The sequence below is a fragment of the Haemaphysalis longicornis genome, unplaced genomic scaffold (assembly GCF_048455015.1).
Source record: "Haemaphysalis longicornis isolate Haplotype H1 unplaced genomic scaffold, Haemaphysalis longicornis Haplotype H1 scaffold_2, whole genome shotgun sequence".
NCBI lineage: Eukaryota > Metazoa > Arthropoda > Arachnida > Ixodida > Ixodidae > Haemaphysalis > Haemaphysalis longicornis.
Window position 1 is genome coordinate 260,043,176 of NW_027526295.1, and position 16,265 is coordinate 260,059,440.

At 48.5% G+C, this 16,265-nt stretch overlaps 1 protein-coding gene across 2 annotated transcripts in view; it reads left to right on the top strand.

Moving 5' to 3' along the window:
• LOC144170497 (cytosolic carboxypeptidase 1-like) overlaps window positions 1-16,265 on the top strand; it is a 47,948-nt gene that overhangs the window by 21,808 nt on the left and 9,875 nt on the right. For both annotated transcript variants that reach the window (XM_077700338.1, XM_077700339.1), the window contains exons 10-21: window positions 4,008-4,063; window positions 4,112-4,246; window positions 5,599-5,803; window positions 5,955-6,111; window positions 6,961-7,175; window positions 9,463-9,598; window positions 10,659-10,730; window positions 10,805-10,913; window positions 11,291-11,420; window positions 12,463-12,570; window positions 13,561-13,737; window positions 14,471-14,610. In XM_077700338.1, the coding sequence (XP_077556464.1) occupies window positions 4,008-4,063; window positions 4,112-4,246; window positions 5,599-5,803; window positions 5,955-6,111; window positions 6,961-7,175; window positions 9,463-9,598; window positions 10,659-10,730; window positions 10,805-10,913; window positions 11,291-11,420; window positions 12,463-12,570; window positions 13,561-13,737; window positions 14,471-14,610 (1,640 nt within the window). The remainder of the gene's footprint in view (window positions 1-4,007; window positions 4,064-4,111; window positions 4,247-5,598; window positions 5,804-5,954; window positions 6,112-6,960; window positions 7,176-9,462; window positions 9,599-10,658; window positions 10,731-10,804; window positions 10,914-11,290; window positions 11,421-12,462; window positions 12,571-13,560; window positions 13,738-14,470; window positions 14,611-16,265) is intronic.

The window sequence follows — 16,265 nt, forward strand, 5'->3', positions numbered from 1 at the left end:
GCTATCAGCTGAGTTCCAGTCTATTCATTCTATCTGTTGTGGCTCTGAACAGTGACGTTAACGCAAGGATATGGTTTGAGATTGGTACCAGATTACGGGAAGTTGGGCGGCTCGAAAAAAAGTTAATTGAAATGTGGGGCCTACGACTTCGGCGTGGTTTGTCCTTGAGTGCGAAACGCGGTGCGCGCGTCTATAATCGGGTTCGTGAAGTGAATTTTTTGTCTTGTTGTGCTGTTGTAAAATGTTGAGGTGTTGCTGTGCATCGAAGCGCGATCGCGAGCCTCGGGGATGGAACGGTCGACACGAAAGTTGCGGGCTGTGCTGCGGCGCCGCGACCTGTTCAGGCAGCGCCCAATAGCTGCAGGACTACACGGTTGCCATAGAACGCGACTATAACACTTGATGTATGCAAAGTGAAATTTAATGCCAAAATCTGGGTGGCTAAACATTAACGCTACTCAAATGACCATAGGGTGAACCTGCGCCCGGGGGACTGAAACGGGTAGGCTGGTTGGGCTATGCGACCGTTAGCTCGAAGCTGCTCAACTGCCGTGACTACAGTCGTTCGTAGAACACAGCCTGGGATTACAAAAATAATAAGTTTAGCATTAAAACAGCAAAAAAAAAAAAAAACGCCACAATTGCGGAGCCCTTAAATTTGTCGGTTCCTTAAATTTGTCTGTCCTTAAGTCTGTTCCGTCGTGTACGTAGTTACCGTGCTCACCGGGACTCGTCTGGGCACTTGGGCATTCGTAGCCGTAGGGGGATTAGTTGCCCGCGCCTCCTCGCCCTTCCGCGCGAGCAGGCGCAGACCGGTCCGGTAAACCCGGTAACAAAGTAACCAACAGAACAGACAGACTGCTAAAACTCTCTAATGCTAACGGCAGTTTTGTTGTCAGTGTTGCGTGCAGGCGCAACACAATATCACCAGTTAGGAAAAAGGTAGTGCAGTTAGTACTTTGTGATACTCTTAAAAACTCTTTCAGGTAAGGCTGTTTGAGTGTTCTGTGTATTCAAAACTGATTGAAATGTGCACTTGACCCTGCAAATTGCTGAAATAATGATTTTTTAAGCTCACAAGACGATGTATTAAATGTCCCTAACTGCTCCAAATCAAGATTCTTCTGCTCCAAAATCGAAATTTTGCTGCTCCAAAAACTGCTCCCAAATCTGTTTGGGCTGTCTCACCCCTGAATCTGTTATAAGATTCCACAGTGTAGCACACGGAACGATGGCGGGGGTCAGGCGGTACAATGATATGCTGATTGTAATGCACACATCTGGTATAGCTATCGCAAAAGGAATTGCAGTCGTCAGAGCAATATTGCAGTGACTGAGCGATAACTAAAGCTTACTTTTAGCAAAAGTGTAGATAACTCATTGTGACTGCTAACAAATTATTCAGGGTGACCAAATAGTCTAATTCATTGGTAGTATTTATGTGCCTGTTGTGGGATTTTTCTGTTTTGTTACAAATATAAAAAATGTGCGCCATTGGTATTAAGCGCTGGTATTTAACACACCAGCACGCAGGCCTAAATTTAAGGCTTCAAGGTTAGCGTGATCGGCGATTCCATAGCAATGATTGCGGCTTCAACAAAAAAGGAAAGGGCAGAAAATATATCCCACTGTCATATCTCTTGGCGGTGGCTTTATGAATAGTCGATAGGACAACATAAAGTCTGGGCGAGAGAGTAGGTGGTAAATCGTCGCCACTTCATTTATTCTTCTAATATCTTGTAATTGTTTAACGTTTGCTTTGCAGTTGTGCCACTGCCCTTGGGGAACAGCACCATTTTGAATTTTTGTTTGTATTATGATTCGACTGTCGTTCTAAACTACTAAATGTAATTTTGCTAATTTCAGTGATCATTCAACTCATCGGACCGGTTCGCGAACTGGTTCGGTACGTGATTTTGTCGAACCAGAACTGAACCGGAACGAAATGATTTCGCCTGAACCAGAACCGTAGCTGAACCGGTATTTTTTTCGATTTGACACACTGGTGGGAATAGGTAGTTTTGCCTTCAAATCAAATATGACATACATAATAATGCTCTGAATAATTTTCAGGTGGTTAATTCAATTAACTGGAAAAAACAATCAGCAGCTGCCATGGACCTGTTGGCCATTTCTTTGCATTGTAACACATGCAGCAGTTGAACTGCGACAATTGCACAGTGATTTTAACAGCGAAGCTGTTTAGCAAATCGCAATTTTTTACGTCCACAGTTAAAATACGAAAAAATGCCGAGCATACCCACTTAGGGAGATTGCCCAAGGTCAGCCAAAACGAGCATACCACCCTTAGGGACATTGGCCGAAAAAAAAAGAAAAAACTTCATCGTTCGCCATAATTGTGGCAACGCTTGCTTGGAATGAGAAAGACACATCATAGCGTACACCACACCAAGGTGATATCCAAGCATTGTCACTTCCAAAAAAATGAAGGGAACTTTCACATATTGCAACAATGATGGAGTGAAGGTCGTTGCAGTAGCGAAGAAGGAGCAAATCGGCTGCAATCGTGGAAATAAACCGTTGTGATGATCGCAAAGGTTGCGTACAGCTTTACTACCGTCAAGTCGTACGCGTTAGTGTGAGCTTCTTTAACCCTTTCAGGGTCACAGACGTACATGTACGTCCTCTGCAAACACCTTCAAAATGGTCAATAACGTACATGTACGTCATCGCTTGTATGTTTAAAAAGCGCGCCTTTTTCACCAACTTCTCTTGCTTGCCATGTGCTGCCGCACTGTGGAAATACGTCAAATTATTTTCTTGCGCCGATGGCTCTTCTTTTTATTTTTTATGATTTACTTCAGCGGCGCACCGGCTATCGCTTGCACATCTGGTAACGAGGGGGCGCGCTGGGTATCGCCCACCTAAGGGCCCTTACACCCACCGGGCGCCTCTCGCTTCTTGCACCTGCCACAGACCAAGGGTGCATGCGAAACTGATGAGGCTCTTTTCTCCTTTTTTTGTATTTTTTAGGAGTGGTGCGCCATCTATCGCTCGCGCATCCGGCCGCGCGCGTGTGCGGGCACAGCGGCTGGTTTCGGTATTGTCATCCGGGCGCTTCCCGCTTTTTGCGCGCGTGAAACTGATGTCTATCTGATTTCGATTCACTCAAAAGGTGCCGGCTTGTTACTCTCTCGTTTTTATTTAGAATTTTTCTTGTGTTACTCATGAATAAACCACACGTATGTAACAACACAAACGATTTTTTGGTCACTTTATGGTCACCCTAAAAAGATTACAATAATTTTTTCTCGAAATAGATTCATTCAAGAAATTTAAATCAGCAATAAAAAAAAATCGACCCTGGGGGGTCGCATTTGACGAAAAAATTTGACCCTCAAAGGATTAAGAGTCCTACTGGAGAGTCTAGAGGATTGCTTTGCATTTGATGCACCCAGCAATAGCCCCCAGCAGGATTTTTAAATTGGGTTCCAATATTTACAGCACCATTGCTCTAGTCAACTCTGTACCATCTTCTCTGAATGAAATGACAACATGCAAGTGCACCAAGCACGAGTGCAAAGGAAAATTTGATGTAGATCCTTCGGCTTCTCAATGCACCGACAACAATGTAGATAATGTTGTGAGGCTCATGTAAGTGTAGCAAAAATACAGCTCCATGCCTCGCACACAAAAACTGTGGCATTTGCTAATTATCTATCAACTGTGTCGTGTATGTCCACTACGCATAGTACTTAAGAACTTCAATGCCAAACTTGTGCTGGAGGCGTGTAGTACAATGCTAATTAACGTGTTTACTCAGTTTGCCTCGCACATATTTTATGCAGATGAAACTTTTTTTCTTCACTGTCTTTGAATCTCGCCTCATATTAACAACAGGTCCGTATTAAATGCGGGTTGTTACGGTAATTGAAGTCATTCAACCAAAAGCACTGTCAACTGAGTTTTAGCGTCACACAGTCCCTGTATTGACAGTTTTGCCTCACCATGCACCTAGCCTGAGTAAGCGTTGCTGGTGGTTGCAGGTTTCCAGTGCCGCTGAGGAGGCGCCCAGCATGGAGGAGCCTCTGGCCCAGCTGAGGTAGGCCTTGTGGCTTGACGCAACCTCCCCTGATGGGCGGCGATGCAGGCGGGCGTTCGAGCATGCAGCCCAGAGCACTCAGAGCTTGGCACCCCTGGTGAAGCTGGCCTTTCCCGAGGCACTGGGCCATCCACACACGGAGCCCCTGGAGGTCCTCCACGCCTGCCGCAACACGGATGCCAGGTATGATCACTCTAACTGCAAGCAGTGTAGAAAGCAACGAGGGTTTGTCTTGCTCGGAGCAAAATTTGCAGGACACGAGCAATAAAGTGTCAAGGAAAAAGTCCTCAGCGAAGCTGTGTTGACGACGAAACAGTACTATATTTACATCGCATTTTAGACGATTTTTTTTTTTTTTTTTGGCCGCAGTGTCAGTGTCGTCTCTTGTGCTCAGCGTTGCGGCTCCGTTCTGTTTCCCGTGTTGCTGGATCAGCCCAGTGGTGACGGTTAAATTTGGCAGCACAGGCACGCTCTTGTCCTCTCACTGCCGCGTTCACAACACGGTGGCAACGGTTGCATTACCGTCGCTGCTCGCAGCATCTTTCCTCATACCAATGTGTGATCTGCTGCGATAGCATTCTTTTTCTCTTTGTGGCTTGCCAACTGCATCACAAACACCTGACCATGGGACCCACATTTTGCCATTAGGGACCCCAGTGTTCCCTCTCCCTTTGCACTCCTTTCATGCATGTGCACTCCCTGCTTCAGAGCGTTTTTTATTCGCTTGCACACGGATGGCTTGCCCTAGCCATAGACAGCTTCAGTGTAAAACAGCACCATCGACAGATGGAAGCAACGGAAACGTGGGCATTTTCGGCACAACAATCTTTCAAGTGTGTGAGGCTTTTATCCTGTTTGGGCACATGGGAAACCATGTACTTCAAGGCACCTGGGAGGACTTTCCAGGAGTGTGCAAAGCCCACAGTGTAACTCTTCACTTTCTCCCTTTTTCATCATTTTTGCCAAAACTTGCCATAAACGTAAGAAAGTGGCTTTGCGGCACGGTCCGCACATTTGACTTGTCTGCAGTGCATGAATACTGTTATAGTTGGCTTTTTGCGCAACACTGCAGCTGTGTGGTGAGGCCAGACTCAGAAAGTGGGCATAGAATAGGCGTATAAGTGACTGCAGTGGCCGAAAGCACATGACTTTTCACTATTGCGCGTGTCAGCATACTTCATTCATTGTGGGTTTTCCCATCGCTTTCGCATGTTCACAAGATATCTCCTGCGAATTCTAGTTGAGAGCTACCGCAGTAGTGTGACTGAGGTGTTTCTGTAATGCGTGATGCCCTTCTCACTGTGTAGGGCAGAGCCCTGGAACATTGCGCTAATCTACAATAACCTCCCAAGCACTGTGTGTGTTGAATTAAGCCTTGCATGTTTTATGATGGGCCATTTTATCACTTGTGTCGTCCACCTTGTCCTGTGCATAGCGCAATCCTTGCCAGATTTAAGAACTGGCTCGGTCCTTGCCTAGCGGTGAAAGCAGGCGTGGCCCGAATGATGCTTTGGGTGCCACCCTTTCTTGTGCAGAGGCAGGATGTTGGAAGAAGTTGGGCATTGCCTGGAGAGCAACCGTGACTTGGGCAGCTTCCCCGTGGTGTACAACTACGATGCCCTGGTCCAAGTTCCCCCGTCAAGGCCCCTGCTGGTCACCGATGACCGGCAGGGCCACCCTGCCGAGAAGCTCACTTTCGAGTCCCGCTTTGAAGGTGGCAACCTCCGCAGGGCCATCCAGGTGAGCCACCCTTCTACTGCCTCCCCGGTTTTTTCTTTTCGCAATGGCAATGTGCAGCAGGCCCGTGCACATTTTAGTTGAATGCTCCCAGCTCTTCTTGCCACGTCTTGCCAGATGGCAGACGGTGAAGACGATAACCTGTGCTTTTCAGACGGGACCCACTGAGTACAGCCTGCTAATGACCCCGGACATCAACACGGGCCTCCATCATCGCTGGTTCTATTTTGAAGTGTCAGGCATGCGCAACGACGTGGACTACAAGTTCAACATCATCAACTTCGATCGCACTGGGAGCCTCTACAAGGAAGGTAGGCACTCGCCGAGAGAAACTCACACAGAGAGGAACTCACAAACTAACACAGAAATTGAGTATGGAGTACTTTGCCTATAACCCCTTCCAGCCACCCTATGTGCTCCAAATTCTTTTCAGTACACCAGTGCTGCAAGTACACTACAAAGGATTGATTTTGATGTTTGATTGTAGGGTTTAACGCGCCGACGCAACGTAGGCGATGAGGCACGCCGTAGTGGAGGGCTCCGGATTAATTTTGACCACCTGGGGATCTTTACAGTGCGCCGAAATCTCGTACACACGGGTGTTTTTGCTTTTGGCCTCCATCAGAAAAGCGGCCGCCGCGGTCGGGAATCGAACCCACGACCTCGTGCTCAGCAGCGCAACGCCTTAGCCACTGAGCCACCGCGGCGGGTACACCACAAAGGAGTGCTTGCGTACAGATCAGTAAGAATGTGGTGTGCAAGTACTGCAAAGCAGCTCCACAGGTCAACACGATATTGTTATTTTGACACAGCCTGTTTGTCATTCTACTGCCTACTGCCATCCTGCGTGTAAAGGACGTAGCTTAATGGTGTACTAAGTAAGATCAAACCCGTATGCCGGTGCCTAGCTTTCCCTAAAGGATAAGGATGACTGTCGCCACGGTATCTCCTCAGGGAGCCCGTTCATTCGCCTTTCAGCTCTGAACTGTCTCACAAATGGATCTCTGCTGCTTTTGTGTGGTCCAGAAAACCTTGTCAGAACCTCACAAGTGCACAAACTATGCTGGATTCCTCATGAGATGTCTTGTCGAGGGTCCCTACAGTGCTGCTGCTGCCTTTGAGCCCCTGGGGTTGTATGACTCCCTCCCTCCTGTGTGCAGGCCAGTGTCCCCTGCTGTTCTCGGTGCGGGAGTGGGCGTCCAGAAAGCGCGGCTGGTACCGTGTGGGCCACAGCATCAGCTACCAGCGCAACCTGCACTGGCGTCCCGACAAGGGCCCCCTGTTCACGCTGTCCTTCATGCTGCGCTTTCCGCACGCCTCCGGGGACGTCTGCTACCTCGCCACGGCTTTCCCCTACGGCTTCTCCCTGCTCAAGGTGGTTGGGGACAGATGTGCGGGTGTGGCCTTCAAATAAGCATCATATGTACCGTATTTACTCGTGTAATGAACCCACTTTCTTTCCAGAAAACTCGGTATGAATTTGGGGGGAGGGTTCATATGCGGAAAAAAATTGCTACGGATTTTTAAAAGTTGAAATTTCATACAATAAAGTTGCTAAGGGAAGCGCTGTCAGAGCTTTACCATTTTCGTAAAAACACGTAGGTAATTATGTAATCAAATTTCTTTTTTATGCCCAACATGCTAGTGGCCCCTTACTTGACATGGAGCTGTCCTCCTCACTCAAGTCACTTGGAGCTTCTTGTTGTCGGCCCACTGCACACCATCTTCCGTGCCATCAAGGCACTCCCAGAATTGCTTTTCCGACATGGGGAAGCTTCTTTTTTTGGGGCCCAGGAAACGCACGGAAATCCCTGTTCACCACCCAAAAACTTCGCGTTTTCGCCCAAATGGTACACGCAGTGGGTCAACACTGAAGTGTCGCCCAGCCGCGCGGTTTCCATGTGCATCAACGCATGCTCCACCACCTTCAGTTTAAACCCGCTGTGTAGCTCATTTACTGGCCCATTGTACGGCGTGCACCAGGAGCACAAAAAAGGTCGGAACACAGCTGCACATAACCATGGAGCAAAATGCCAAAGTCACGAACAGCACAGAGCAAGAAAAGAGTGCAGAGTACAGTTAGTGCTTTGTTCACACGCCGCTAGAGCCAGCTGGAACAGCAAAGCGCAGGGAAGGAGTGCAGAGTACGTTTTGTGCTTTGTTCACACGCCGCAGCGTTTTTATGGCGCAAGCAGGTTTGCTTTGTGTTCAGCAGCTGGCGCTCCGCAGGCACACAATTTTTAAATTGTGAGCCACGGCATTCGCGCTCATGTCTCCGGCTACGGTTGAGATTTCTTTTTGTTGGAATGCACTTTTAGCATTTCTGCACGTAGTGTAGCAAAATATCAAGTTACTGCGATTGTCTACGGCATCAGCAGCCATGCTGAGATAAAAACATATTCCCACGGCATTTTTTATCCAAAGCGACAAAAAGTAAATTCTCTAGAAGAAAAGTGGGGGGAGGGTTCATTACGCGATTAAATACGGTATATGAATAGGGACAGACTGTGGAAAGGGACAATGGCTCATGGTCACTCTCATAGGTCCCTTGGCGGTTCTTATGTCTATGCAAAGCATTGGACTGAAATCAAAACTGAAGCAAATCTTACCAGCAGGTGTAATAAAAGAACCTGCTTTATAATTTGAGCTACAGTATTTAAACACATTGAAATTGAAAAAAATTGTACCAGTGGGTGTAATAGAAGGACTTGCTAAGTAATATTTAAGAGCTGAAGTTTGTGCCTTCTTGAAACACAGGTGTGCTCAGCAAAAGTTCCTTCTTACATTAATTTTATATTGACACACACTTGCTGTCATGTTTATTTTAGTAAACTGCCGAGACAAGCTTTACCAATACCGCCTTACCGTCAACGATTTGCGAAGTCACAAATCATTGTGCAGGAAAGCGTATGGGATGCAAATACCTGTCTCCACTCCTATGGCATTTTAACAGTGGAACTGTTGCTACTGGCTGTAAGTTCGGGGTTCGTGTACGCCGAAAATTTCTCGCAAGGAATGTTATTACGTAGGCGTCGCGCAGCTGTCGCATTACCCACTTTACAACGGAAAGGCACGTCATAGCGGCTGCCACAACACTCGGGAGGAGCGTGCGCATGCGCTCAGTACCGTAGGAGAGCCCTTCACACTAGAGCTCACATCGTCGTACGCATGCGCTCAGTATAGTACAAGAGACCTCTCGCACAACGTCTTCGCAGTTCTCGGCATGGCCCGGCCATGGATAGTTCACATGGCCGTGGAAGTAGCCGCGAACCGAAAGGCAGGGCGTGCTACTGAAAATACCCATTTGTCTGTGAATGCTCACCTACAGCAGCTTCACGATTCAAGTCTTGCGCATGAGTGCAAGCTTCCTTAGATTTTTTCTGCAGTAATAAACAGCTGTTGACACAAGTGTTAAATTTGCATTCATGGCACTCTTTGCTGATAACGGCCAACCTGTTTCTACATTTTAGTGCTCCTTTAAATGAGCCAGATATGTTCCCATTTACAAAAATTGCATGATTGAATATGAAAAAATGTTTGCATTCTTTCATACCTTGTATGTCTATGGCATTCCGCATATTTTTCTCCCCTTTTGCTACTTTCCAGTGCTCGCACACGCGAAAAATTCCTTGTACGTCTCCTTGAGGATGAACTGTGTGCAGGCCCAGCTGGCGCTCTGGCTGAGCCGTTGCGACCGCAGCAGCATACTCATGGAGCGGCAGGAGTTGTGTCGCACCCTGTCTGGGAACCCGGTGCCCCTGCTCACAATCACGGCTGCGCAGTCCTCCACCCCCAACGGTGAGCACCTTTTTTCCTGTGCCGCATGCTGCTGCATGTTGCTACATGCACAGCTGCACATCCCCTGGTGGGCACACTCACTCAAGGGTGCTGCTGACATAAAAAAACTGTGGCTGATTCCTTTGTCATAGGCATCGGTAAAATACAAAAGTGAAATGTGCAGCGAAATCTGCAGCTGAGCATGATTTGTGGGTCAGCAGCTGTCTAGTGGGTGTGCTTGGCGAGTGACGTCTTACTGGCGGGTCGCTTCGGCAAAGGTGTAGTGGCACCATTTCCGTGACGGATATGACTTCAGTGAAATCTTGCTGTATCCTGGCATAAAACACTTTCGTGTTAAGATATAAAACCCGAAAACGAACAGCTCTAACTATAATGTACTCTTTAGTACTATAAGGTTGCTTCCCTGCAAGAAGACCGTGTGTGCGGGGGAGCACCCTTTACAGGCCAGTTGCTTCATTGTACTGGCGTCATTTCCGTGACGGATATGACGTCACTGAAATCTTCGTGTATCCTGGAATAAAACACTTTCGTGTTAAAAATGCTGCCACATCTTTTGTATTTCATATGGATGGTTTGTGATTATAACGTGGCTACTTCATGAGATATCATACGATGTTTGTTCATGTCCAGGTGCTGGTCGCATCCCGCATATGTTTCACTCTCGATTAGTGATAAAGCCCTGTGTGTCAAAAAAAAAAAATGAAAGGCAAATGTCACAAGGAGAAAAAAAAAGGGCTTACATTTTCCTTCCATAGTAAAAGTGAACCAAATACGTGCTGTGTTTTTGGGTGGAAAAAAGGAGCCTAATTTTCACTTTCCTGGTGTTGAATACCTTGAAACTTTCAAATACTGTAACTTCAAATGAAGACAATATCAAGTAATGTATTACCTGGCCAAATAACTGAAAAAAGCAATTACTGTTTGCACATGCTTACGGACAGGCCCTTCCAGGCTGCCTTGAGGGTGCTTTCCACTGACTGTGCTGTTTCAGACTGAAACCATAGCAGCAGCAGCCAAGACTGCGCTTTTGTTGAGACAGTGATGATGTTTTCGTGGCCAGTGATGAGGCCACATGTGTTCCTGACGGCTCGCGTGCACCCTGGTGAAACCAACTCCTCATGGATCATGAAAGGTGAGCCCTTGGACGGCACCCATCGACGACAGGGCCCAGCACGCTCAGGGGCGGGTCTCCTTCCAACCGTGCAGGCATCATCGACTGCCTCTTGAGTGACAAGCCAGTCGCCCAGCAGCTGCGCAGCACGTTCGTCTTCAAGCTGGTGCCCATGCTGAACCCGGATGGGGTTATCAATGGATGGTACGTCACAAGGGTCCGGACACAAGCCACTCAAGGCAGGCGAGCAACAAGAGGCAGTGTGCCAGATAGGCGAAGAAATAGCAAAAGGAAGAGAAAGCTTTGGGAAGAGAAGTGCAAGTGTGGTTGCCTTACGGATGATTGGATGAATCTAGTGCGTGTACTGTATCCAAATACGGTTAGTTAACTTAGCAGCCAACAAATACATTGGTAGAGGAAGCTAGAGGAATGCAGCAATGTTTATCATCAGGACATTCGGCTGGTGGGGTGGGCCAGAGAGTTTCCTAACTTCCCTGTCTCAGCTGCTGAGGCAATGTGCATGTGGCTGAGCTAGCCAAGCTGGTGGCAATCTGCCCTCTGCCTTCCCCCCTGGTGTGCAGCCACCGGTGTTCCCTGGCAGGCCAGGACCTGAACCGGCAGTGGTCTTTTCCTGAGGAAGACACGCACCCGACCATCTACCACACCAAGGCACTGCTGCTCTACCTGGCGCACATGGGACGCACCCCGCTGGTCAGTCCATCTCTGCTGTGCGGGTATACTCCTACAGGAATTTCTCCCCGCTGGAGGGAAGAGTGCTCGCAAGGAGCAAAGTGTACACGTATTGGCCGTACCCAGGTGTGCCTCGTGAGGTGTGCCTCGCAGAACCTGTCACAGTGGACTCAGCAGAATTATTAGGGTGACAGGGTGTGGGACAGAGTGGGAATGCCTCGTGCTGCGTCGGCCTGCTGCTCAACATCTGGCAGTGACGTGGCAATGGATTGTATACTACCTGGGCAGCCGCCTTCTTAATAAGCAGTGAACATGCAGGTGGCCATTTTGACATCTCTCTGCAAATCCCTGTGAACTATCAACCAGAAGACAACTTGGAAGACAACTGTACTTGGGAGACCTTGGGGAGATCGTGGGAGACAACTGTACTAATGTCTGTTTTCAGGTGTAGGTAGCTCTCATTCGGTTAACACTGGTGCTACTGGTAAATCCCAAGCCAGAATGCATAGCGGTAGACCCCAGGAGCACCACTAAGTGTGGTAGAGTATGAGCACCACTCAATCGGCCTAAGTGAGATCAGTGAGAACCGAATGTATTGGGGCACTAGTTGGGTCAATTTTTCGGGCAATACGCCTCTCATAGAACTTTACTAAAAATTACAGCTGCTTTTTAACTGCTGTTTAACTAGTTCAGTATCGCTTTCTGCAGAACAACAGTGCAGTGAAAGGACATTCCCACCTCAACTGTATATCCCCCAAAGGCAGGATGACCGTTGGAGAGGGGATTTCCTACAGCATCACCCGTGGAAAGGGTGCACTGTAGGTTTGAGTGGGCTAGTTCAGAAGCTACCTGCACCCACCAACCTCAAAAACCAGGAGTTCTGAGCGAATTTGGCGTCGGGGAAACTGAAGGAAAAGTAAAAGAATTTTCACACCTTTTTCACCGGTTTTTATAGTTTTTATGGCTGACCAAACTGTAACCCAGTTGTGTGACTGTAGTCTGCAAAGCTGCTTCCCTTGCAAGGTGAAGTTAAGGCTCTGCCTTACGTCTGTCCCCCACACAGGTGCTGTGTGACTTCCACGGCCACTCGCGGCACTTTAATGCATTTCTCTACGGCTGCTCACCACCCCATGGCCAGGCTGAAGAGGAGGACTCCAGTGCCTTGAGCGAGGCAAGCCATAGTAGTGTCTGTAGGCTTCGGGGAAGTCTCAACTCGACTGCCCGTTGCATCAGTGCCCTCCTACACTTGGCAAAGGGTCGTGGATCTAGCAGACTCGACTTTCTAATGCTGCTTAGGGCCTTGCAGGCGGAAAAAATATTCTGGCCTAATTCATCTTGGGAAGAAATTGGCGTAGAGCGTGATGATTTATTCATGGAAATGTGCTTGCACCGTTTGTAAACAACTATTTACTCACTAACTCAGTATTCTGTGGATGCAACCAAGTTTGGTTTCAGAGCATTTCGCGAGTACTGAATTTCGTGCGATAGCAGGCACACGAAAAGAAAGCGTCGCAGGAAAGCTCCTTTTATTTCTGTGCCCTTGCATCTGTGCTGCTGATATTTCATTTTGTTTGTTTTCTAGAAGGCCGGAGCAGTCTGTGATGGGTGGTAAAACCTGTTAGTGTGCTTGCATGTGTGCAAGAAATGTCAGGGAGCCAGCCAGCTCTGAGCTACCATTCCTGTGCAGAATTATGTGGAAACTCAGTGAAGGAGGGTAGTGTGGTCAGTACTGCCGGTAATGGTAGAAGATCTCAGTGTGGTGGATTGCAGTGGGGGGCACGGCCAGACCTTCCTTCCTCTGTGGGAAAATTTGCAGTGCGAGATTGCGGCCAGTTGCGTGAGCCACCTTGTTTCCCCCTAAGGGAAGGATTTCTAGTGATTCGTATCAGTTGTAGGTGGGGGAGAGCCTGACTTGGCTAAAGAAGTATGAGAGCTGCGGGGGACATGCGGCCTTTTGAAAGTTGGGAGGTTACTTCTGTGAAGCTGTGGGAACGATCATGAAGTCTGTGGCGGCTGTGGTGGCTGCTTGGGCGATGGTTGTTTCTTCGGTGTTTTTTTTTTCTTCTTTCTTCCTTTATTAAGCCCTTTGAAGTGCACTCTGTCCTTTCCATGAGTGGCAAGTGTTTGGCCTTTCTTGCTGTGAGCAGCCAGTGGGGTGCAGGTGCTGGCTGGTCTGCTGCACGAGGTGAGCCCCGGGTTCGCACTGGAGTCGTGCTGCTTTCACGTGGAGCGGAGCAAAGAGGCCACAGCACGGGTGACCGGCTGGCGCCAGTTTGGCATTGAGCTAAGCTACACGTACGAATGCTCCACGGCTGGCTGCAATCAGGGGCCGAACGCAGTGAGTGCTGGCCTTCCGCTTTGAGCAGATGCCTTCTACTGTACATAGCTCCTCTTGCTGCTCCTCCCTTCAATTTCCGTGCCTTTTATACAGCACCCACCTTCATCATGAGCTGCCCACTAGGGGGGCTATTATCACCACTGCTCCCTCATCACTATTATCATCCTCCATGCAGTCTCAACAGTAACGCGTGGTGACAAGACCGGTGCTGCCTGGTCCTGGCATTTTTGAAAAGTGCCATTTTACCCCTTCTTGAGGGGAGTGATCTCATGTACCCCGGCAGAATGTTGCGGAAAGCAATGTAGAAAGGGAGGCATAGAGCCAGTTGTCCGTTTGCTGCGCTAATCAAGGCCCGACTGCCACGAGCATGAGAAGTGATCTAGACTTGTGCCCCCATGCCCGTTTGGGTCGCTTCTTTTACTACCGTTATCACTTCATTCCACCATGCACCTTTCTCTTGTGAGAAGTGGGAGTGCTGCTGGACTTGAGTGCATATTTTAACTCTTTTGGTTAAGTTGCTTTTTGGTAAAATTTGATTTTGTGCCGGTTGGTTTCAAGGTGCACGCTAGCTTGTGACGTGGTCAGTTGCAATGACGCCTGGATCCTCCGCTTGTTTTCTCTGTGGTCATGGCGCCTAGATGTGGTGGAAGCGGGCATACTGTAGTGGATTTTGCGAACTTTGCAGTACTGGCGCTTCTTAGACACACTGAGGTCTCTGAATTCCCTGCCACAGGGTTACCACTTTGGTGTGGCCCAGCTGGAGGAGCTGGGTGCGCAGTTCTGCGAAGCACTGGCACGCCTGCGGCTCACGTCGGAAGGCCAGCTGGACCTCTCCGCACACACCGAGCTGCTCAGCACCTGTCGGGCTATGAGGTACGCCACCACACCACACACGAGCTCGGCCGTGCGGAAACCATTATGCATTCCAAAACCATAGAGTTTAGTACTATATATATATATATATATACAGTTAAAGGGACACTGAAGTGAATTTGTCAAGCTCCCGTTTTTGCTTGCACTGCGTAGACTGGCTCAAATTAGCACACTTTTCATCGTTCATCCGGTTGACAAATCGGTAATTATTTTACAAAGCGCGAAAGAAGAAAAACTACCATGCGCGGTTTGCGGCGGCCGCACCAACTAAGGCTGTGACGTTGGGAGGAGGGGGCACCGTGATTGGAGGATGCCCAAGGTTAGCAATCAAACAAGTTTCGGTTTCGGTTTTGGTTTTGTAAAACACAACCAATGGCGTTGTTGGATGGGCATTCTCAATATCTCAGTAAGCATCGTACCGCGCTTCTGCCATGTTGTCGGCTGTAAAATGCATAAGATAAGCCTCCCAGGACGGCTTGGAATCGTAGCATTCACTAGCCGAGGCCTACGCAGTGCATGAACGCCCTCCGCGTCCCCGCAGACGCTCAAATGCCATGCGTTTTTTCTAGGGGTGTGCGAATATCAATTTTTTAATTTCGAAGCGAATTCGAATAATAAAAACAAAGTTCGAATCGAATATTTTTCGAATATTTTTCGAATACGAATACTTATTGTTTTTTGTAAAATTAAAGTTTTCACCATCTAGAGACGCAAAAACTGCAACTTTATTGCACAACAAATCATACAAAGTAAAATTAGAAATTACACAATACCATTGCACTCAACAGGTTAAGGTCTGCACTCACTTAAATGTTAACATGGAGAAAGGTTAACTGCTCGACATGTTCGGGGAGCAGTGACAACTTCCTGCTCGTCACGACTCACCAGATACCGAAAGTAGCCGCTCACTTGAGACACTAGTGGCTGGCATGCCCGAGCCCGTGCACATTGCCGCGCGCGGATGCAGTAAAATCTCGATGATACTAATCTTGCGGGACCGCGAAAAATATTCGTATCATCCGAAATTCGTACGAACCAACAAAGACCAAAAAAAATTGAACGCTAAAAAAAGTTTTCGTTTATTTATTCTCTTACTTTCGCGTGAAGAAATTCGTGATTTTTTCTGCTTTTTTTAACCCCCATGTCGCAAAGCAGTCCTTTCTGGAGCACGTAAAGCTTCGCGCTCGTCTCCTCACTCGCTGTGCCCAAGTTCGCTACACGCCGCAACAGTGAAGCGTGAACCGCATGGTGCGTTTTGCACGCGATTCGCTCGCCTCGGCTCTGCGAGCGCTGTATTTTCACGCCCGCATCGACGATTTCGCGCCCGCGGTAGCGCCTACCTCGGTCAGAAAATGACGCACGACGCGCGCGGCAGAATGGAGGAGCCTGACTACTTGCGATGAGATCGAGACAGCCGGCTTGGCTCCGCCGGAGATGGTTAGGCTTAGCACCCCGGCAAATATTTTACGGACGCTTTCTAGCGGCGCGGATGATGTTTTATAGTACCGTTTTCGATTGCATTATGAGCTCCTTTACCGCACAAGCAACTTCGTGTCTCCCTTAAGCCGCATTTTAAAGAGCGGTTAGAAACGGTCGCTCGAGCGCCCGCGCCACTTCGCGGCTGGAGCCGACGCCATGTTGACGCTGCCGGCCGC